Source organism: Cavia porcellus, unplaced genomic scaffold (assembly GCF_034190915.1).
Source record: "Cavia porcellus strain 051 isolate PalLab524CR breed Dunkin Hartley unplaced genomic scaffold, mCavPor4.1 scaffold_16, whole genome shotgun sequence".
Lineage (NCBI taxonomy): Eukaryota > Metazoa > Chordata > Mammalia > Rodentia > Caviidae > Cavia > Cavia porcellus.
Window position 1 is genome coordinate 49,251,355 of NW_026947499.1, and position 24,575 is coordinate 49,275,929.

At 36.9% G+C, this 24,575-nt stretch overlaps 1 protein-coding gene across 1 annotated transcript in view; it reads right to left on the reverse strand.

Moving 5' to 3' along the window:
• The window catches only part of Dnah3 (dynein axonemal heavy chain 3), a 177,684-nt gene that overhangs the window by 37,327 nt on the left and 115,782 nt on the right, over window positions 1-24,575 (reverse strand). The window contains exons 42-49 of the mRNA XM_063227087.1: window positions 22,144-22,389; window positions 6,165-6,268; window positions 5,057-5,351; window positions 3,678-3,857; window positions 2,215-2,338; window positions 1,967-2,123; window positions 1,586-1,729; window positions 355-1,021 (exon numbers count right to left, since the gene is read on the reverse strand). Of these exons, the coding sequence (XP_063083157.1) occupies window positions 355-1,021; window positions 1,586-1,729; window positions 1,967-2,123; window positions 2,215-2,338; window positions 3,678-3,857; window positions 5,057-5,351; window positions 6,165-6,268; window positions 22,144-22,389 (1,917 nt within the window). The remainder of the gene's footprint in view (window positions 1-354; window positions 1,022-1,585; window positions 1,730-1,966; window positions 2,124-2,214; window positions 2,339-3,677; window positions 3,858-5,056; window positions 5,352-6,164; window positions 6,269-22,143; window positions 22,390-24,575) is intronic.

A 24,575-nucleotide genomic window follows, 5' to 3' on the forward strand; every position in this document is an offset into this window, starting at 1 on the left:
TGGTGGATATGAGAGAGAGGGAGGATGTAAAAATTAATGGGACTTGGTCATAAGAAATATTTAACACAAATGCTAGGTTTCTGGATAGGTAGAGGGTGTCACTCACAGAGAGAGTACCAGGTATTTTTTGGGCAAAGGTAATATGCTAAAACATATTCTCAGAGAATTGAGAGAATTGAAGACAGTGGAACAGGCTTTAAAACAGTTATTCAGGAGAAGAGTGGGAAAAATTGCTAGAGGACTCTGTCTTGGTTGAATCAACCTTGGGGCCATTGTCCTAAGGGTATTGGGATTAAGGTACTCAGAAGACCCTAAAACACCTGTAAGAAAAAGAACAAACTTGCTGCTTCTCACCAAGCACGATGTGTAGGTTCTTTTTCACCCTCTCAATAAAGAAGTTGTACATAGAAAGAGGAGTGACTTCAATCTTCTCTCCTGATGTTCTGGCTGCCATTTGCATCTTCTCTACAATATCAGCTTTCTCGTCAGCTGGGAAGATATTAGGCACATCACCTGTGTTCAGAAGCATGTTGATGTCCTCGATAAATGACTCATCTTTGATCTGATTATCAGTGAAGAGGAACACAGTACTCTTGGAGGCCACCCCAACCTGCAGCATGATCTTTTTCAGATCCTCCCGCCAGTCACTACCTGTATAGTTCTTTGTGATCTCAATCTGGTATAGCTCGTATGCATTCATGAACGTGGACAGTTTAGTGGCACTCTGCCGCCCACTACCCCCAATCCCCACTAGAAGCAAATGGCCTTTGTTCTGCTTCAGGACCCTGCAGATCCTGGAGATGTGCTCAATGGCAAACCGGAACATGACCAAGGACATAGGAGCCTTGCTGATGCTGTTGAACTCTCCCAGGTAATACTCCATGACCACTGTGAGCTGTTTCAGGTCAGTGATCTCATCGTAGACTTTATTGTCACTATCTGGCTTGAAGAAATCCCCAAAGAAGAGGCTACGGATGTTATCGTCAACAATCTTTCCAGTGGGTGACAAGTGGATGAGCACCTGTGCGAAAGATAAATGTCAGTTTGGCATCCAGCCCGGGGTCCAACCAGGCTGGCACTGAGAGGTGTGAAAGGAGAGAATGGGAGATGCCCTTGATTGTTTTAAGCATATAATTCAAGTCATGGTACAGCATCATGCTTGTTTATTTCCTTATTTAACACAGTGTGTTCATCTGATTTTTATAAAGACTCTGATGAAACCACATTAAAAGAAAAATCACTTATAATTCCAGCTATGTGGAAGGCTGAGGCAGGAGCATTGCAAGTTGAACACCAGCCTGGGCAACTTAGAGAGAACTTGTCTCAAAATGAAAAGGACCAGGGAGGTAGCTCTGGGTTCAACCTTTAGGACCACATCCAAAGGGGGCGGGGGGAGGAAGCAAAGCTGGATCAAGTAAAGTATGACTAGTTAAAATGACTAGCTGACCCATGCAGTGCCATTTTCTGAGAGTAAAAGGGCAGAGTGGGGAATCTCTACTGGGACGAAGATATGGAATTTGAGAATAGTTTTGATCAAACACTTGAGAACATTTGTGAGGCCAAATGATCAAGGGTTTCTGCTTACTTTCTCAACGGTCTGCTTGAAGCAGCTGGAAGTAGTTTCCTTCACCATGTTGAAGAAGACCTGTCTGTCTTCTGCATCAATCAGGCGGTCATAAAAGACTCGATAAACTTCATGGATCCAAAGGCGGATTAACTTTTCCACATCCTAGAAATCCACATTAATTACTTGAATGAATGAAACATGATGCCCAAAATGGGTAGTTCTAAAGCAGTATCTAAACTTTGGGGATGAGTTGAGGAGTAAGCAAGATAACGCTGGTAAAATACTCTGCATGATGCCTAACGTAGATTAAGTGCTTAGTAAAAGCTAGCTGTACCACTATCACTGTGTATGCAAGGGCACTGCTGGATGATCACAGTAACTGAAATGATAGTGGCTGACCTGCAGGTGGGTGTGAGGGCAGAGCAGTACCCCTTGGATCACTCGTGAAAAGTCTCTCAAGTTAAAGACATAATGCGACTTGGAGGGAGTTGGCAAAAAGTTTTCCACTGCAGCTCTATAAATTGTCCTGGTAGCTTGTACCATCATCTTTCCATACCTCAGGAGGAAGAAAAAGGCAGATACGTCAAGAATGGGCCAGAAATGGGGGTCCTCAGGCCAATATGTGGGAAGATACCAGAAACTCTTACCTTAAGAATACTACATCAAACCCTTTCCCAAAGTGCCAGTCAGCAATGGAAGAAAAAATCTTGGTTAAAATCTCATCCTCAAAGGCACTGATGGAAATGATGTTCAGATGGCGAGTGAATCGTCCTGGAAAACACATGCATACTCAATTTTGCACACACGCACACTTCCTGGACCTAGTGACGTTAGTTCTTTTTTTTCCTGCCTATGTATTCTGCAGATATGCCTCTAGTCACACATTTAAACAGTTTTATAAACTGAAATTAATTAATATTGAGCAACATTAAAAATAGATTTCCACATTGTCATTAGCTACTTTCCAAGTCCTCCCTAACCTAATATGACTATTGGGTATGATATTGCTCAGCACAGATGCAGACTATCACCAAAATTACAGAAGTCCTAAACAGTGCTAGTGTTGTGCTTAAGACTATCTTTAAGGGCTGGGAGTATATATAGCTCAGCAGACACAGTGTCTGCCTGGCAAGTGTGAGGTCCTGAGTTCAATTCCCAGACCTCCCCCACTCCAAATTTCAACATTGTCTTTTTTTTTTTTTTTTTTTTTTTGCAACATTGTCTTTAAAACACAAAGGCAAGATATGGTCATTATAACATAGTCAAAAACTTCGTAAACACTTTTATAGTTCACTGTCATCAAGAACATTCACATTATTGTACAGTATAGATAGAGAATAGAATGGAACTGCCAGAGTCTGGAAGGAGGAAGAAATAGAGACTTAGTTTTAAATGAATTTTACTTAAGGAAAAATCAAGAAGTTCTGAGAATAGATGGTGCAATATTCTCTATCAGTATGAATTTGACTACTTTGAATATATAAATGGAATCCTACATTATTGTTCTTTTGTGACCAGTTTATTTCACTTAACCTAACATCTTTAAAAGTCATCCACATTGTATTATCTGTCTTCATCTATATTTGATTTTTTAAAATACCATCCTTTAACATTTTTTCTAGAACTGCTAGATGATAGGGAAGAACTTCTGTCTATCTATCTATCTTTTTATCTATCTATCTATCTATCTGTCTATCATCTTCTATTTATCATCTATTTACTATATTATCATTTATTCTGCTAGGCTACTCCGAGTTAGGTGTTCTGAAAAATTGCAATAAACATTAATATGACTCTGCACGCACCCTTGGTTGACCTCAGATCTAGCCCGTTTCCTGGGACACAAGCCTGCCATACTGAGCTTTCCTCTTTGTATGACATTCACTATTTTCCTTGCACTTAGCCAAAGATTCCTTGCATCTTTTTGTCATCTTCCCATCCTGTTCACACAGCTTCCAGTGTGAAGGCTGGAGCAAGCTTTAGTGACTCCAGCCGTATCCTAAACGCACTTTGCTCCATGCTGTCTCAGCTCAGTGCCCTGCACCACCTCTGCATCCATGCAGCCAGCTGTGCTGAGTAAGGGAGAGGCTGGGCTCTCTCCTTCACATACCAGTAATGTCATTCCTTCCTCCTCCAGGGGGACCCATGGCTGTCACAAGTAGCATATCCACAATGTCCAGTCTGCTTGTGTCTTTCTTGTCAAACCAATAGCCATGATCAATCCACTGTCTCAGGAGTTCGATGGGAGGCTGGGCCCCATACACCTCTTTGGCTGGCATGTTGAGGTCATCTGTGGAAAGGTGCCACGGCCACACATTGTAAGTCCATGGGTCCTCTGTTCTCATGGGAGGCAACAGATGTGTACTACCGTCACAGGAGAGTCTGCGCACTGATGTCTCATCCCCACTCAATACAAGGTGCAGTTAATGGACAACTAGTCCAGATGAGGAGAGTTTTCCTGGCTCCTGGGCTCTCTTGCCTTACTGAGACCTCTGATCATTGTGATTATAGGTGCATGGACCAACATTAATGGGCAGGCATTTTATTTTTTCTCATTTCCTTCAACCAAAAATGTATTGACTTGGGCTTGCTTCAGCAGCACTAAAATGTGTTGATTGTCTATACTGTTAGACATTTTGTTAATTGTTAAAGCTATATAACAGTGAAAGTGAGCTCCCAGTCAATAGATCCTTTTTTTCTAAAAAAAATGGGATCTTGTTATGTTACTCAGTCTATCTTCAAACTCCTGAGTTCATTTAAGAATGCCCTCTGAATCAGGTGTGGTAGTGCATGCCTGTAATCCCAGCACTCAGAAGGCTGAAGCAGGAGAATTATTGTGAGTTTGAGACCAGCCTGGACTACAAAGTGAGCTCAAGGCCAGCCTGAGCTTCATAATGAGACCCTGTCTCAAAAAGACAAAACAACAACAACAACAAACAAATAGAAAAAAGCTTCTTACTCTACTTCTCAAGTAGCTTGTAGTGCTGGTACTTACAAATATAATATGGGGCTTGTGTTACATTTGTGTTACAAATTTTAGTGGTACTGGGGATTGAACCCAAGACCTCACATATGCTAAGCACATGTTTTAACACTGAGCTACATCTCTAACCCTTCTTTTACTTTTTTAAATTTTGAGACAGGTTCTCACTATGTGACACAGGCTGGCCTTGAATGTGGGAGCCTGCTGATAACATATTTATCTAGTGCAAAATGAAACAAAGGGTTCATCAGAAATGAAATAAGAGGTTTATATGTTGCTCCTGGAGAAGTCAAATGCCAAACACCGTCTCCGGGAACTACTACTCATAAGAAGGAAGAAAGGAAGGCGGTGAGAGAAAAAGAGGAGAAGGAAGAAATACTAGATTAACTACGAATATTTTATTTCCTAGAGGAGTTAAAGGACTGAACAGTGGCCTCCAAAGGGAATCTCTGGCTTGCCGTAGAGTAGAAGAAGCTAGTGTGTACAGACCTAGGCCAGTGCCTTACCCACAAACACCACTGATTTCTTCCCTATAGGTGGCCCAAAAAGACCCTTGCGCCTTCTGTCCAGCTTGGACATGATGATATCCTGGGTCTGATTGGCTGAAGTCCTGGCAGAGAAATTGATGCAGTTGGGCATATAGATGTTTTTGGGAAGGTGGAGAAGGAAGTTGTTTGTGATGGCTGATTTCCCAGTGCCTGTGGGACCGACAAACAGCATGGGGATCTCATGATTCAAGTAGGTTTTCAAGAAGAAGGTCTGCCGGGCCGTCTCCACTGTGGGGATGATGAGTTCTGAGACCTGTACCACAAAGACACCGGAGTGGTAGATTTTGGTCCTGGACTGGGGAGGCTGGGTCTTGGCATTCAAGGGTTAGGGTTTGAATTCTAGTTCCAACCCTTACTATTTTTATGACCTAGAGTGAGTTTTTAATTTCCCCAGGCACTCAGTTTCTTCCTCTATAAAATAGAAATGATAATGGCAGCTAATACACTGAGCTGGTTTGAGATGAAATGAAAGCATATAAATGTGGGCATTACTGTCTCTGTCCTGTACTTGAGGAAACTCACCATGTAGCCCAAATAGTGAGCTCGAGGCAATCCTCCTGCCTCAGCCCACTGAATGCTGAGATTACAGGCAGGTACCACCATGCCCAGCAACCTCTTGAGCTTTACTGAGAATAATCAGAACAGCAACAAACATTAGTCTAAACCTGGGTATTGTGATATGCTCATTTACACCCCCTTCTCCCTTTGCAATCACCCTTTACATATTTTTTCTATCATTTTATGGCTGAGTAAACTAAGGTAAAGAGTGTGAAGGCTGAGTAAAGAATCTAGATTTCTCTGATTCTAAGGTCCATGCTTTGGAAGGTTCAAGCCAGCTCATGTTGAGTTGTTTTCTAAAGAAAGCTCTTTAAAATGCTCATAAATTGGGCTGAGGGTTTAGCTCAGTGGTACAGCACTTGCTTAGCATGAGCAAGGCCCTGGGTTCCATCCCTAGCATAGTACACGCACGCGTGCGCGTGCGCGCGCGCGCACACACACACACACACACACACACACGTTTGAGTAGTTTTAGGAAACAGCTCCATGGCCACTGCCTCTCTGTTACCTTAGCATTAGCAGGAATGTTTTCCTCCTCTTTGGTGATATACTCTGTCCATGTGTCCCAGTGTCCACTACCATGTTTGACGAAATAAAAGTCATAGATACTTCCTAGACACAAAGAAATATGACAGGTCGTCAGCATACCAGTTTATACTGCATATTTGACATAGTTGACTACCTTAACTATCAGCATCCAAATTATATAGCTGACCTAAGTTGTGGTGAAATTTTGCTGTTATCCATAAACCAAAGCAATCTTTTTTAAAGAGCAATGAGAAATGCTGATTATTTAAATTATTAAATTCTTTTTAGTAATGTAAACAATATGACCTAAAAAGTAATTTTTAAAAGGAAAGCAATAAATTTACTCCCAAATCCTATGTGATGGTGCAATCTTGTAATCCCAGAATTTGGCAGGCTGCAGTAGGAGGACCTCAGAGAATTCAAGGCCAGCTTGGACTACAGTGAGGTCAAAGCCAGGCTGAACTACATAGTGAGACCCTGTTTCACAAAACAAAACAAAACAAGCCCTCCAAGTCCCACATGCAGAAATAACTTTAAAGAAAAGTTTTTTTTTTTTTTTGTACCAGGGATCAAACTCATGGTCTTGTGCTTGCCAGGCAGGCGCTTATGGTGCTGAGCTAAATCTCCAACAAGAAATAAATTTTGCTAGCAATCCTTCCACTCTACCTCCTAGGCACACTACTATATTGAAGATGGAGAGATAGATGACAAGGCATTTTATAAGAAAGGCATCATCTGACATATAATATTTTTGTATTGATTGATAGATTATCGTTTTTGAGAGAGGGTTTCACTATGCAGTTCAGGCTGGTCTAGAACTCACTTTGTAGCCCAGGCTGGCCTCAAGCTTGTAATGATCCTCCTGCCTCAGCCTCCTGAGATTATTTATATAACCCCAGCCTATTACCACGAGTCAGCACCATTCATGGGCTGTTGAGGAAGAGAACAAGAAGTTACCAAAAAGCAAGCCCTCCCTGCGAATTAATGCCATGTATGGGCTGCCACTACTGAGGGGACAGCCAGACCCTAACCCCTTCCAGCATTTGGACTGGGAAAAAAGAAGAACCAGCACCTCTCACTCCATAAGCAACCTGCTTGGCTATGATGATAGCTACTGAAGTGAAATGCAGTTTGACACTTGTGGCTGGTATTTCATTGACTTTGCAAGTCTAAGGTTTGTGGTCTGATCATCTATTAAGAGGATAACACTATACAATGTACCATCTAGGGAGGACTTTCTTCTGAAGGTGGTAGCCATTGTTAATTCCCTATTATCTTGTTTTGATGTCCTGTTTCACTGTTTTGTTGTGTGGGTTTTATTCTGCTTTGTTTTGTTGGATTTTGTTATATATGATGGCATGGGCAGCTATTTCAAAAACAGAAAGATATATTATGGTAGCCATTTTGTATATACTATTGTCTCATTTTGAAGTCTTTTATTGCTTTCATTGTTTTGTTTTTATTGGTTCTATTCTGTTCTGTTTTGTTTGATTTTTACTATGTCTGAAGGTATATGCAGCTATTTTGAAGACAACAGAAGACATTATGGTAACTATTGTTGATTTTGAATTGTTTTGAAGTCCTGTGTCCCTTACATTGGTTTGATTTGATTGACTTTCTTCTGTTTTCTTTTGCTTGGTTTTATTTTCTTTTACATTTTAGGGCATAGGGAATCAAACTCACAATCTTGCGCTTGTCAGGCAAGCGTTTATGCTGCTAAGCTGTATCTCAGGTCCCTGAGATAATTTTTTATTTGTACCTAGGATTGAATTTACAACCTCACACTTGCCAGGCAGGCGCTTATGCCATTAAGTTAGATCCCTGGTCCTGAGATAGTATTTTTAATAAGTGATTCTCAATTGAAAAGTATTTCCCAGCTTTTAAGAAGTTATGATTCTTTAAAAATCATGTAATTCAATTTTGTTATTGTTTTAAACTTTTTATTGTGAAAAATTTAAATGTACAAAATAAAGAGAAAAATAATAAACTGCCATGCATCATTATCCACCTTCGATGATGAGCAGCACTTTGCAAGTCTTGACTCATTCATTTCCATCATCAACCATCACTATTTTCTTCCTCCTTCCCTCCCTTTTTTCCCTCCTTTTCTCTCTCCTTCTTCCTCTTTTCCCCTTTCTCCTTCCCCTTTCCTTCACTACTGATTTTAAAGCAAAACCTGACGCATATACTTTCATTTGTAAATACATATTCAGTTTTGAACCAGTGACATCAATTTCTTTATGAACCCAGAGGTTTCCCTCAATCTTACTCTTACTGCCTCTTACTGGCTCATTTTACTCTCATGGATGACACATCTTTTACTTTGTCTTGATTTATAATCTTCATGTCTTGTTTTGCAACCATGATTTTTCCATTCTTAGTCTTAGGTCTGTACAGTATTTAAATAATTCAGTTCTTTTTAACATAGAGCATTTAAGATTTGTTTGTTCTGATTCATTTCTTTTTTTAAGTTTTTAAAATTTATTTATTTTTGTCTTTTTGTCTCATTGTGCAGTTCAGGCTTGTCTTGAACTCCCTTTGTAGCCCAGGCCAGTCTTGAACTCAAAACGATCCTCCTGCCTCAGCCTCCCTAGTGCTGGGATTACAGGCGTGAGCCACCACGGGCGTGGTTCATTTCTTAATTGGTTGATTTCATTTTTTCTTAAGAGGCTGACAAGTGGGGGCGGGGGATTAGCTCAGCGGCACAGCACCTGCCTGGCTTATGAGTATTGATTCAGTCTTTGCATGTTTGAGAATTCTGCCTGCCACTTTTGTGCCTTAACAGATTTGACTGAGACTATCACATTTTGTAGGCATTTCTTTATTCTGTTTTCTTGTATTTTAAGTTTCTGGGCAGAAGCTGAGCCCTGTCAATATTTTTCCCTATTGACTTTTTCTTTTTAAATAAACTAATTGCCTATTGAAATCTCTTTTGTAAATTTAAAAGTCTAATAATTTAATGAGGCTACATGTTTGGTCAGTTATTCTGTACTAGTTTTTCTTGGAATGCCTCATATTCCTAAAATTTATAAAAACATTTCTATTTAGGAAAAATTTCTGCATTTATATATTTATACATATTGTTCATAGTATTTACTGGGTTTCCCACTTAAGGGACTAACATTTTTGTGGTCTGCATGTGAGCCATGCTGTCTCTGATTGCTTCAGTGTCTTTTTCTTCCACAGTATATGTAATTATTTCAAACTTTTCCTTTAAGACATTTATTAGAAGTCTAACCTTATATACCTTTTTCCTTACTGGTTCTAATTCAATTACCAGGCCATTAATGCCTTATTTGGTTCTAAATTTTTGTTTCTTTGATTCTTTAATCTTTTTTATAACTGCAGTTACAAACTTAGTGGAGCTTCATTGTAACATAATCCACATACCACATAGTTCAGTATTTTCAAGCATACAATTCAATGGTTGACTAAAAATATTTATGTATACATGATATGATAATATAGACTTGTGAATCATTGCCATAATAAATATTAGAACTTTTCCTTACACCAAAAGGAACCCCAATAATCCTTAGCTGTCACTCCTCAAGTCTTTCTCCTCCTGCTTAACCGCTGCTACCTAGACAATCACTTATTCCACCTTCAGTCTTTACAGATTTCCCTGTTCTACACATTTCATATAAGTGAGATCATACAGTATGTGTTCTTTTGTGACTGGCTTCTTACTAACGTTTTTAAGTTTCATCCATGTTGTAGCATATATGCAATCCTGCATTTCTTTTTATTGCTGAAAAATATTCCATTATATAGATAAATCATTTTATTTAATCATTCATCTGTTGATGCATATTTGGATTGTTTAATTTTTTTCCTTTTGTTTCATTTGTTTGGTTTTGTTTTGCAGTGTCGGTGGTTGAAACTATGGTCTTGCACATGCTAGGTAAGAGCTCTACAGCTGAGATACCTTTTTATTTACTTATTTTTTTACTTTGAGATAGGGTCAACTAAGCTGCCCAGATGGCCTTTGCAATCCTCCTGATTCAGCCTCCTAAGTAGCATTCCAGCTACTTATATGTATGATTCCATACATATCTATCTTTTTTAAAAAACCAATATCCTATACTATTCAACAGAAATATTTTGTTTCTGCATATTTTCTATTTTTCTTCTCTCTCTTTCTCTCATCTTTGCCCAACTGCCTCACCACTGTTGCTCTGACATAGTTAGGAAGTCTTCTAAAATTTACCCAATATTATCTCACCCCAATTTATGTTACCCACTTTCTTGGTCATGATTCAAGGATTGGTGAGTAGCTTTTTTTTTTTTTTTTTTTCCTGTATCCTGATGCTGTAAGGTTGAAATAATCAGTTGTCCCTAGGAAATTTCAAGGAAATCTGGGCTTTATACTCTGTTCTTGAGATATGAATGACTTTCTTGAAACATGAACCCATTTCACTCCCCACAGTAGCTAGTGATAGGCCCCACTCCTGTGGGATTCAGTTCACATGCCTACCCAGCATGGGATTCTAGATGAGGCAAATTCCGGGAATTGTCCCACTCCACTAAGGTTCTTTAGCATTACAGAAGGACCTCCATGATTGAAAGTTCTCTAGACCTTTCTGAAGCTGCCCAGCCATCACCAGAGCCCACTTTTCTCTACATTGGTAAGGACCAGTGAGAACTGCTGACTTTGGAAAATCTACTTGCTTTCCTCTCTACAGTACTGTTAGGAGTTTCCTCTTGCTTAGTGAGCAATGAGGTGGGTTGAGAGATGTACCATACTAGAATCTTAGGTTTCTTTTTTTTTTTTTTGTCCATGATGTTCCAATATTTACAGAATGAAGTTGTAACTCTTTTTTTGGCTATTCCTGGGGAAATTTTAAGATTAAAAATTTTGATGTTAATTTCATTAGGTACTAAAGACAGGAGCTTCTCTTATCAAATGTCACCCTGCAACTTTACCTAGACCTCAGTTTTGTGCAACACTATGTTTCTAGAGTTAATAAATGTTATCTACACCAGAAATCCCATTTTTGGGAATTTTTCATGAGGAAACAATTCACAATAAAAATAATCTACATACATGAGTATGCCATACCATCTGTGATAGCAAGGAAATAACTTACATGTCCTATATAGGAGACCAGTGAAAATTATGTCTTATAAGATGGATGGGCTATTTTTGTCATTAAAATGATAGCTGCAGAAACTGGGTATCAGCATAGAAAATGTTTTAAAGAAATAATGGCACATGGAAAAGAATAAAAATGAACATATATCATGAAAATTATGTAGAAAGAGAAAGGTAAATAAATGAGAAAGTATTTTTTGAAAACCAAAATATCTGTGATAGGGTGATATGAGCAAAAGATAATTTTTGATCATTTTTATTATAATTATTTTTGCAAGAAATGAAAGGATACTTCAAATGTAAATTAATAAAACATTTTCTCCCCTTGCTTACTGATATTGAGCTAGACCTAATTTGTGGCTTGACTCAGGAACAGTTAAGGCAAATAGAAAAGATTTGACTGAGTGAAAGTAGATTAATAGGTACATGACTTTGGGCAAGTTTATCATTTTTTAAGGTTACCTTTTGTACAGCTGTAAAATGGGTCTGATTTTATGTTGATCTTAGAAATTCATGTGGAGAGTAAGGTGTATGTATCAAGCATTTAGTGTAGCTCTGGGCACACAGAAAGGCACTTGGTAACTGTTAGTCCTAGGTCTATTTGGTTCTCAGCAGAATAAAGGTTCTCATTTTCTTTGCATCGTGATTGTAACTCAAACTGTGTTCAAAGGTAGGAAGGGGAGAATAGCAGAAATCTAAGAAGATAAACGATGTTCACTGCCTCTGAATATCTCTCACCCCAGCTCTCAGCCCAGTTGAAAAAAATTTTTCAGCTGAGAAATAAGTGACTTCTCAAAGGTCTCATAATTAGTAGGTGAATAAAAGGAAACAGCATTTTCTGGACAAATCAATCCCCGTTGAGAAACAAGGATCCCTGTCAGATGATTGAACCTAGTCTTAAGAAAATCCCCTAACGTACTGCTTATTTCCTTGTATGCCCCAGCATGGTTCCTTCAAATTTTACTTGAGTGATTTATTTATCCCATGACTTCTGGATCATGAAAAGTTTAGGAAATAATGTTCCATGAAGCTAGGAAAGGCTTACTTGTACTCTCATTTAGAATTTTAATCCTGGGCCCCTGTGAAAGGCTACAAACATAATTTAAGTTTTTAAAGATGGTTTTAAGAAAATAAAATCAAAACCAGATTGTACAACAGGCCAGATTGTACATAATTCCACATACATGAAATATCCAGAAAAGACAAATCTGTAGAGAGTAAGTGACCAGTTTGTGTGGAGGTGAAGATGAAACAGGGGTTAACTGAAAATAGTCATGACTGGGGATTTAGCTCAGTGGCTTATAAGCGCCTGCCTGGCAACCGCATGGTCATGAGTTCGATCCTCCGTACCAAAAAAAAAAAAAAAAAAAAAAAAAAAAAAAAAAGTCATGAAGAATCTAAGGGGGTTAAAAAAAAAGATAATTTAAAACTGGATTATGATAATGGTTGTACAACTAGGTAAACTTACTAAAAAATCACCAGTTGTATACTTAAGTGGGTGAATTGCATGCTATGTAAATTACATCTTGATAAAGTCATTACATAAAAATGGAAATATACTCAGCCCTCCAAAAGCATACTTTTTGAGTTAAATGAGTTCTGACTAGGAGTCTCAGTATTCCACTAAAATAGTTCTGAAGGCATAAGAGAAAAAAAGAATTATATCCATGTACACAAAAACCGAAAGAGTCTGGGCAGAATCTTTTCTAAGTAAAAAGTACATGAGCTGAATTGAGAAAATGCTATGATGTGGGTAAGTGTTCCCCAAAGCTCGTGTGCTAGAGACTTCATCACCAGCTAATGGACCCTACTGGGAAATGGTGGAACATTTAGAAGGGGGATCTTGTGAGAGAAACCGAGATCATTAGGTGCATTCTTATGAAGGGATTGTGGACTCCCCTCCTCCTCTTCCTTTTGGCTTCTTGGCCAACATGATGTGAATAACCTCCTCTGCCATGTGCTCTCACCATGATTCACTGCCTTGCCACAGCCCCAAAAGTAATGGGTCAACTAACTATGAACTGAAACCTCCAAAACTATGAGCCAACAGAATGCTTTCCTCTTTTAAAACTGATTATCTTAGGTATTTGTTACAGCAATAGAAATCTGACCAACATATGAATGAAGAGATTGAAGAAAGGCAGAAAAGTCCATCAGGTCTCTCTCTTCAGCAGATGACCCATGATGCAGAGATGAGGTTACATATGACATAGAAAACCAGGCATCTGTTCACCTGATAGCTAGTCTTACGAGAGGACCATCTCAACACCCTCTTTTCCTTTCTCACCAGGTTGTTTTTCAATAATTGACAGGGTAGCAGAGTCACATACCATGATGCATAAAGAAGAAGACAGCTGTGACACCTTAAATCCAGCAAGGTACAACCTTCCACAATAAAAAGTCACAGGCCACTTGTTTGAGGAATTTCCATTTTGTTGAACATCCATAGATGAAACAAATAGAAAAAACTGCTTCCAACAAATGGTATTAGTGGATCACATGTGGTTCCTGGATTTTGGTCATACCATTGTTTCTTTAACTAGAGTAGAGTTTACAGCATTTAGGTGCACTTTAAAGGTGTTTTGTGAACATTATTTACTTCAAATCATGTCCAAAGTAATGATAATTTTGAAAATTAGCATGAAGAAACTGCATTTTTTCATGGAGTGAAAAGTGTAGTTTAACGTTTCATAAATGTGTTTATGTGGGTCACTTGTAATGCACCATTTTAGTCTTACTAATTGTCTTTTCCAAACTAAACTTGCTTTTAAGTCAAGTAGTTGCTTCAAAAGATAGACACAGATGCCAGTTGACAATGCATGCTGTGAATTATGGCCTCTTCAATGCTACATCAGCAGAGGAGGACATGAAAGGAAGAAATGAGGACAACACAGTAGATAGAAGATAAAAGAAAGTTACCTAGAACTTGAGTGGGAGCTGTACATGTTACGGACTTTCTCATGGAAAGAGAGAAGGAGCATTGTCGTCAAAAGGTGGGCCAAAAGTCAAGTCAGGTAGGGTCAAAAGTGGGGGCAACTCTCATGGAAAGAGAGAAGGAGCATTGTCGTCAAAAGGTGGGCCAAAAGTCAAGTCAGGTAGGGTCAAAAGTGGGGGCAACTCATGCACTGTCTTTGTAGACACAGAGCAAAAGCAGGCTGACATTGAAGGAGGAGGAAGGCATTAAACAATATATGAAACCTGTGGAAAACGACTGCAATGTAAAGGAATATATATGGAGCAGCCCAAAGAGTGTATCTCTGAAACTTTAACACGGGACTGGAAACTAGTTCTGAGAAAGCAGTATCCTTAGAAAGGTGCAAAAAGCTGGATTAAAAAAAAAAAAAAAGCTGGGTTTGGTAATCCCAACCTCTGGGAGGCTGAGATAAGAGAACTGCAACTTTGAGTCCAGCCCAGGCAACGTAACAAGATCCTGTCTCAAAATAAAAAATAAAAAGGATTGGAGCTAAAACTTAGTGTGAAGGTGCTAAGGATCAGTCCCTGTACCACAAAAATCAATCAATAAATAAAAAATTTTAAGTTTATAAAATTCATGTAACATTTTCAATGTACCATGACTCATTCTAAGTATTTTTGCATGTATTAACTCATCCAGTTTTTTCCAAAACACCACAAATATGTTCTATTATTATTGTATACATTTTGTAATTGTGGAAACTGAGAAGGAATAGAGTTCACTCAATTAGTTAAATGCTGGAGTCAGACTTTTTGCTCTGACAGTTTCATTCCAAAGTTTGTATTTTTATTTTTGCACTAAGAAAGGATGGCAAGGAAATAAGAATTACAAAAGCAGAATTAAAATGATTTAAGGCAGTAAGAGACTAACTGAAGTTGTGAGGGACTAATATTAAAATGCAAAGTCCTCCTAGAAAGGGGTAAAACACAACAAGGAGACAACAGACACAGGAACTGGACAATAAAATTTTCCTTTGCTGACTGAAAGGATGGATCACATGCCAGGCAGAATAAATAAAAAGAGACCTACATCTAGACATAGTCTGTCAAAACAGGAACAAAACCTAGACTAGAACATTAAATAAAGAACATATGAAAAACTACTGTTATATTTAAAATTCAGGCTCACTTGTAGTTAAAAAAGAAATTTAGATTCTATTTTTACATCTGAAATGTAAGAGTGACAAAATATATGAGGCAAAATGAATAGGGCTTTAGGAGAAAAGATGATCCAACATAACAGTTTGAGGCCCCTGTATCAGTAACTGACAAACAGAAAACATAGTTAGAACAGAACATCATATTAATCAATGGGATCTAAATCACATTGGTAGATTACATTCTGTTGTGAATTAAGTCAAGAATGTCCTGCAAACTGTGCATGCATTCCAAGACAGGTCTTAGGGAAGGAGGGTGACGGTATCAATATAGTTGGACCCCTGTTAGCAGGTGGGGTCTGGCTGGAAAAGACAGTCACTGGGGGGATGATCTCAAAAGATATTTCTCCCTCTCCAGCTCCTGTTTCTTTCTTTCTGCTTTCTGCCACCATCAGGTGGGCAGCTTTCCTCTGCCCAGGACCCTCTAGCATGAAACATGGACAGAAACTTCTAAAACACGAAACACATTGTTGCCCCTTGATTGATGTGTTTTGAAATTTTGCTGTAGTTTTTTCTTTTTCTTTTTATCCTTGAGTAAAATGTATTTGAAATGAAAAAAAAACCACAAAATAAATAAAGTTTTCCTCCTTTAACTTGTAGGTATTCATGTCTCAGTGATGAGAAAGTGACTGAGACATCTTCATTTGACCGCAGCAGACTAGGATCCTTTTCAAGCTCACACGAGACATTCAATGAGAGGCCACATTCGTTGCCATAAAACACTTCAAAACATTTAAAAGAATAGTGTCATACTATGCATTCTTTCAGACCACAATTGAATTAAACTTAAAATCAGTAGGAAAAGGTAGCTAGAAAATCTCTAAAATACTTTAAGATTAAATAATACACTTCAGAATGATACATAAATCAAAGAAGTCTCAAAAGAAATTTAAAAATAGTATGAACTAAATGAATGGAAATACAAATACAACTTTTCAAGAGCTGTGGTTTGCAATAAAGGCAAAATACAGAGGGAAATTTATAGTACTGATTTCATTTGCTGGAAAGGGAATAGTATCCAAAAATCATTAATCATTATAGAAAGCTAGAAACTGAAAAAATTAAATCCAAAAAAGTGGAACAAAAGAAATAAGGAAACAGCAGAAATCAGTGAAGTTGACAAGGAATTAATAGAAAAGATTAACAAAGTCAAAAGTTAAAAAAAGTTTTAAGCTGGGCATGGTGGTGCATGCCTATAGTCCTAGCAGCTGGGAGGCTGAGGCAGGAGGATCACTGTGAGTTCAAGCTCATGCTGGGGTACATAGTGAGTTCAAGGCCAGTCTGGACTACAAAGCATGATCCTGTTTCAAAAAGAAAAAGGTATAATAAACCAAATGGCTTAATAAAACCTCTAGCCAATCTTGCCAAGAAAAATAAAGATACAAAGAGTAAAAAAGAGTGTAGCAGCATTGGTTCCATGGACATTAAGAGGATAATAAAGGTATATTGCAAATCCTATACTCACAAATTTGATAACTTCAATTAATAGACTAATTCTTTGAGAGACATAATGTATCAAAACTCACAGAAGGAGAAACAATTTGAATGACTTTGTTTATTGAATAATTTGAATAATTAATAACTTCTCAGAAGACAAAGAATAAGGCCTAGAAAGGTTCACTAGTGAATTTCATGAAACATTTAAGAAATGATATCATACAGAGTTTTATTGGATCAATGAACAGAACTGTTTGCAGTATCATTGATGGAATGTCCACTTAACAAGCTTTAATTTTGTGACTTGAACAATTATTTCTAAGATGACAATATGTAATCCATTAACTAGTGATTTCCTACCGTTCATTTTTTTTCTGTAAATCTGTATAACTTGTACCCTTTCCCTGCTTTTTTTTTCTTTTCTCCTTAAATATAATTAAAAAAAAAAAAAGAAAAAAGAAATGATATCATCTCTACAATGTCTTCCAGAAAACAGATGCAGCAGGAATACTGTGCAACTCATTCTATGAGGTCCGTGTTGTCCTAATACCAAAACCAAAGTCATTATAAGAAAGGAAAACTACAGACTGATATCTGTTAGCAGTGCAGATACCAAAATCCACAAGAAAACATTATCAAGTTAAATCCAACAGCGTATAAGAAAATTATATCCAGGTATTGTGGTACATTCCCATAACCCCATTACTCTGAGAGGCTGAGGCAGGAGGATCTCAAGTTGAGCCACACCCTGGGCAAATTAGTGATTTAGCAAGGCTTTGTGTCAAAATAAAAATATTGGAGACACTCAGTACAAAGGACCTAGGCTCAAACCCCAGAACCGTAGAGATAAATTACATGCTGCAACTAAGTGAGGTTTATTCTAGATATATAAAGCTAGTGTTCAACACCTGAAAAATCAATATAATTTACTTTATTAATAGGCTAAGGAAGAAAAATTACATGATCATTTTAATATATTAAGATAAAGCAGTTAATAAAATTCAATTCCCGCGTGGTTAAAAAAAATCTCAGTTGGAAATAGAGAAAATTTCTTCAATCTGATAAATAATACCAACAAAAAGTATTTCAGATGACATCATACTTAGGGTCAAGCACTAGCTACTTTCTTCCAAATACTGGGCACAATTTAATGATGTCCCCTCTCAAAAGATTAGTCAGGAAGAAATAAAAGTACATTTGCTTACAAATGATACAGTTATCTATAATTAACACAAACTTCTTTAACTTAATAGTAATTACAGCAAGGTTTACAGGATACAAGATTAACACTGTATACAAGAGTCAACTTATTTAATTTTTATCCGCAGTGAACAAGTAGAATTTGAAATACACAGCACAATACCACTTACACTAGCGTGAGAGAAAGACAGAGAGAGAGAGAGAGAGAGAGAGAGAGAGAGAGAGAGAGAGAGAGAGAGAGAGAGAGAGGAGGAGAGGAGAGGAGAGGAAAGGGGAAATCTATTTAAAAAGTTTAAGACCTAAATGAAGAAAACTACAAAATTCTGATCAAAGAAATTAAGGAAGGAGCTAGGTGTACGGTGGAGTAAGCCTGTAATCCCAGAACTCTGGCAGGCTGAAGCAAGAGAATCACAACTCCAACCTCAGCCTGGGCAACTTAGTGAGACTCTGTCTCAAAGTAAAAATATTTTAATAAAGGAGTAAGGATGTTAAAAAAAGAAAACAAAAACAAAGCTTCAAACAACAACAACAACAAAAACACAAATTAAGATCTAAATAAATGGCTAGAAAGATTTAAAATTCTTAGTATGTTTCATCTTCTTTATTTATAGATTCAAGGCAATCTCATAAATCCAACCAAGTGAAAATGGACTAATTCTGAAATTTATATGGAAAGGAAAAAGACTCAGGGTAACCAGTGCAGCATTAAAGAATAAGATTGGGGGATTGATATAATCCAGCGTCAAGTTTTATTATGAAATTGCAGTAATCAACACATATCATATTGATAAAAAGCAAAAAGATCAATGGAACAGACTACAGAGCACAGAAATAAACCCAACCAAATATAATCAAGTCATCTTTGACAAAGGATCAAAAACAATTTGATGGCTGGGGATTTAGTTCAGTGGCATAAGTGCCTGCCTGGCAAGCTTGAGGTCATGAGTTCGATTCCAGGTACCAAACAAACAAACAAACAAATGAAAAACAATTTGATGGAGAAAAATAGTCTTCTCAACAACCAGTCTTAGAATGAGTAGACATCTACATGCCCCCAAAAATATACACACAAACCTTACATATTTCACAAAAGTTAATTCAGAATGAAAAATTACCTTACTGTAAAATATAAGATGAAAAAAAAACAGGAAAAATTAGATAACTTTGAGTTTGGTGATTGTTTTTTAGGTATAAGACTTTTTAGATATAAAACTTTTAGATACATAAGAATGGTCATTGTAAGAAAAACACTGATAGGTTTGACTTCATTAAAATTAATAATGTCTTTTGATGTGCCAAAGCCTTTTAATAAGATGAAATCCCAGTTGTTGATTCTTTGAAGTATTTCCTGTGCTGTTTGGGTTTTGTTCATGAAGTCTGCCTATTCTTGTATCTTCAAAATTTCTACCTACTTTCTCTTCCAGTAGACTTAAGTGTTTCTGTTTTAATATTCATTTGGTGCCAAGGATCAAACTCACAACCTTGTGCTTACCAGGCAAGCGCTTGAACCACTGAGCTAAATCTCTGGCTGTTTTAGTATTAGATCTTTGATCCATTTTGACTTTAGTTCAGTGCATAGTTATAGACATGTGTTTTGAGACCATACTCAGAAATAAATCACAATCACATGTGTAAACCTTGCATTGTCTACCTAGTGTAAGAAGTTCAAAGTGTAAATAAGACCTAATATATACAATATATATTGTGAAATAGAAGGAAGCTCTTTAAAAGAGAAACTGGGTTGGGGGACAGGAGAGAAGAAAGGAAGGAAAAAGGGAATATACATATATATATATATATATATATATATATATATATACACACACACATGCACACACACACAATAGTTAAGATAATTATACTACTAATTGCTATTAGTTCACTGAAAATAAAGGTTAGTGTCTATATTGTTTGACCAGTTTTTCATGCCTATATTTTATAATATGAGCAATTACTTTGAAGATAACAATACACAAAGTACTAACCATTGTACTCTCCTACAATCTTGTTTTGAAATTTTGTACCACTTTTATTGCTTTTTTCTTTAAAATAAAAAAATAATGTCTGCTCTCTTCACTGCAGGACACTGTTGATGTGAAGATAAGACCAATATGGGACACAAAATCAACAAAACATATGTGTAGTTACATACTAGTATCTCATATACACAAAAAACCCTTTAAACCTCAATGATGAGAAAGTGACCCAAGTAAAAAATGGACAAAGGATCTAAACAAACATCTCACCAAAGATCATGCAAGACAAATAAGAACATGAGAGGATGTTTAACATTATATTCATTAGGGAACTGCAAATTAAAACAACAAGATACTAGTATACACCTGTTAGGATTTTTTTTTTTTTTTGAGACAAGGTGTCACTGTGAAATTTAGGCTGGGCTTGAACTAATTTTGTATCCCAGGCTGGCCTTGAACTTGTGGCTCTCTTCCTGCCTCAGCCTCACAAGTGCTGGGATTACAGGCGTGCACCATCATGTCTGGCTTATCCAGTGATTTTTTAAAAATGAGCTATCAAGGCACAAAAAATATGGAAGAAACTTAACTGCATTATTCAGTAAAATAAGCCAGTCTAAAAAGGTCACATACTGGATTTTTCCAGTAACATCTTGGAGATAATGGAAAGATCGCTGGTTGCCAGGAGCTCAGGGGGAGGTAGGGAGGATGAACTGGTGGAGCACAAGGGCTTTGATAGTAGTGTGAAACGACTGTGCGTGACATTGTGTTGCTGAGTATATAATATTAAGCATTTGTTAAAGTCCACAGAGTTCTACAACACATGGGATGGAACTTAGTGCATACTATGCACATTGTGATTTTTTTCACTTTGTTATTAACTATCAACACTGGTTCATCACTTATAATACCACAGTAGTACAAGATGTTCATAGCAGGGTTAAGCTGGTTTGTGTGAGTAAGGTTTAGTATATGACAACTCTGCATTTTTGTGTGGTTTTTCTATAAGCCAAAACTGCTCTAAAACTAAAGTCTTATCTTTTTAATGAAAAAAGTTAACAAGATGCTATTTCACATTTCAAATTGCCCAAGATTTCCCAATTAGTGTCAGTAACGGGAGAATGGAAAGTCACGGCCCAAAGCTTTAGAATTTTATTAACCTCTTGATTTAGCAAGTCTCTTTCTAGGAAATCATCCAAGAAAATAATCATGGATTAAGTAAATGTTGCTCATCACAATTGATACCAAAAACTAGGAGACAGGGGCTGGGGATTAGCTCAGCAGCATAAGCGCCTGCCTTGCAAGCAGGCAGTCGTGAGTTCGATCCCTGGTACCGATAAAAACGAAAAAGACCAAAAAAAAAAAAAAAAAAAAAAACTTAAAAAAAAAAACTAGGAGACAAAAACAATGACAGCGTGCTGGTAAAAAATAAATCTGTAGACACATATATGCATAGGAAATGAAGAGGATGGCTAACAAAATATTAATAGGGAATACATTTATTATGTATTCTTTACTATTTTTTTTTCTTGAAATAGAAGAGTCATGCACATCAGAATGGCTATTATATTTCTAAAAATACAGAGACAAGGGGCTGGGATTTAGCTGAGCGGCATAAGCGCCTGCCTTGCAAGTGCGCAGTGGTGAGTTTGATCCTTGGTACCGATAAAAAAAATTTTTTAAAAAAAATACAGGAACAAATGTCAAGAATGTGGAGAAATTAAAATGCTTGTACACTGTTGGTGGGAATGTACAATGGTTACAGCTGCTATGGAAGACAGTATGGCAGTTCTTCTAAAAATTAAACACTGTTTTAGCATTTGGCCCACCTCTCTGTCTTCTGTGTATGTACTGCTGTAAAAGCAAGACTCAGACATTTGTACACACATGTTCATAGCAGCTGTACACACAAGCCATAGGTGGAAGTAACTGAAATATCTAGAGATGAATCAATAAACAGGATGTGGTACACTTATAAAGTGGACTATTATTTGGCCTTATGGAACACATACACTGAAGACATCATGCTAAGCAAAATAAGCCAGTCACAGACAGACACCGTATGATTCTACTCATGGGATTCAGATCATTGTAATAGGACATAACAGACAAATACTAGATTACCTCTTTCTGGAAATATGTTGTTTTTGGTGAGTTTGACACTTTTGGGTCTGGGGTGGTTATCATCCATACCCATGATAAGGTTGCGGAAAAACAAATCAAATTTCTTTCTACTGTCTGCATTGATGGTGCCAGCCACGGTCCATACCAAGGAGAAGAGGAATAGACCTTGAAGCCAGAGGAAGATCTGCTGACTTGACAAGCTTTCAAAGAATTCACTCTCCTCATTGCTTGTGTCCTTAATTTCATCTAAAAGTAAATGAAAAGAGAAAATCAAGATGAAAGGCAGAGTATTGTGGATATAAAAGCTGTGAACGTATCGGTATTGTCTATGAAGGAGATGGGCATTTGACTGGCATTGGCTGGTGCCTATCACATACCAGATCCTTTATCATATACATTTTAATAATGCAACATAAAATTTTTCATCTTTTCTATTTTCAGTGTACATTTCAGTGGTATTAAATACATTTATATGTGTAGCCACCACCACCATCCATATCCAGACCTCTGTCTTGCAGAAGCAAAATTCTGTACTCATTAAAAAATAACTCGCCCTCTATTTTCCATCACTCATAGCTAAAGTTATACTTTAGCTCGTAGCTAAAGTTATACTTTCTCTTTGTATGAGTTTAATTACTCTAGAGACATCACAGAAGCAGAATCATACAGTCATCATTCAACTGGCTTATTTCACTAATCATTATGTGTTCAAGACTCATTCACGTTGTATCATGTGTCAGAATTTCCTTTCTCTTTAACTCTGAATTATAGTCCATTGTGATCACACTTTACTCATTTATCTGCTAACTGGATATTGGGTTGTTTCCACAGTTTGCGTATTATAAATAAGGCTGCTGTGAGCATGACTGTTTGGGTGGACACCCAGAAGTGAAAATCTAGATCATAGGATAATTCTTTTTTGAGACACCACCAAACTGTTTTCTGTAGTGAATATACCATGTCAAATTCCCACCAGTGATGTGTAAAGGTTCAAGTCTCCACATCCTCACCAATTTTCTGGTTTTGGTTGTAGCCGCCCTAGCAGGGATAGAGTAGTGTCACAATCATTGATTTGCACTTTCATAAAGAATACTGATGTTGACTCTTTTCACATTCCAACACATGGTACAGCATGAAAGAAACCTTTTCATGTGCTTATTGCCCGTATGTTATTCTTCTCTGGAAAAATGTTTATTCAAATCTTTTATCTACTTTTGTATCAGGTTGTTTGTATTTTTTGCTTTGTTTTAGTAGTTCTCTCTATAGTCTAGACATTAATCCTTTATCAGATGCATAATTTATAAACATTTTCTTCTGGGTCGGTTGCCTTTTTCACTCTGTTGGTAGTGCCTTTTAAAGCATAAAAAGTTTTAAATTTTAATGAAGTCCAGTTTGTCTATTTTTTATTTTGTTGCTTGTGTCTTTGGTGTTAAATACAAGAAATCACTGTGAAATTCAATGCAGAGATTTTGCCTTATGTTTTCTTCTGAAAGTTTTATACTTTTAGCATTTATGTTTAGATCTTTCATTCATTTTGAGTTAACTTTTGTCTGTGATATTAAGTACAGTTTCAGGTTCATTATTTTATATATGGATATCTTGTTTTCCAAGCATTAATTTGTTGAAAATATTAACTTTTTCTTTTTGAATTGTCTTGGCACATACATGGTCAAAATAACTTAATGAGTATAGATCAAAACAATTTTACCATATGTGGGAGATTTCTATGTCTTCTATTCTGTTCCACTGGTTAGATGTCTGTCTATTACCAGTACCATATTGATTGTATCACTATAGCTTTGCAATAAGTTTTAAAGTCAGGAAGTGTGTTTTCCAGGTCTTTCTTTCTTTCTTTCTTTCTTTCTTTCTTTCTTTCTTTCTTTCTTTCTTTCTTTCTTTCTTTTGGTACTGGAACTTGAACTTGTGACCTGGCACTTGCCAGATGGGCACTGTGCTGCTGAGCTATATCCTGAGCCCTGCCAATTTAGCTTATTATTAAGATTATTTTAGCTATTCAGAGGCCCTTGAGGCTCAATATGAATTTCAGGATGAATTTTTCTGTTTATGCAACAAATGTCACTGGGATTTTAGATAGGACTGCATTGAATTTGTTGTAACTTCTGAGTGGTTATATTGACATCTCAACAATATTTTCTAATGCATGAACATTTCACTTCATTCCATTTATTTACGTGTTCTATATTTTTAGCTGTATTTTGTAGTTTTCACTTAAAATGTCTTTCAGCCTCTTAATGATGTTAATTCATACAAATTTCATTATATATTATGCTATTATAATTGCATTATTTTCTTAATTTCTGTTTTATTCTGTTCATTCTTAGTGTATAGAAATCCAATTGATTTTTATATGTTAATTTGGTATCTTGCTAAATTTATTAGTTCTAATAGTTTTTTTAATGTGTGGACTCTAG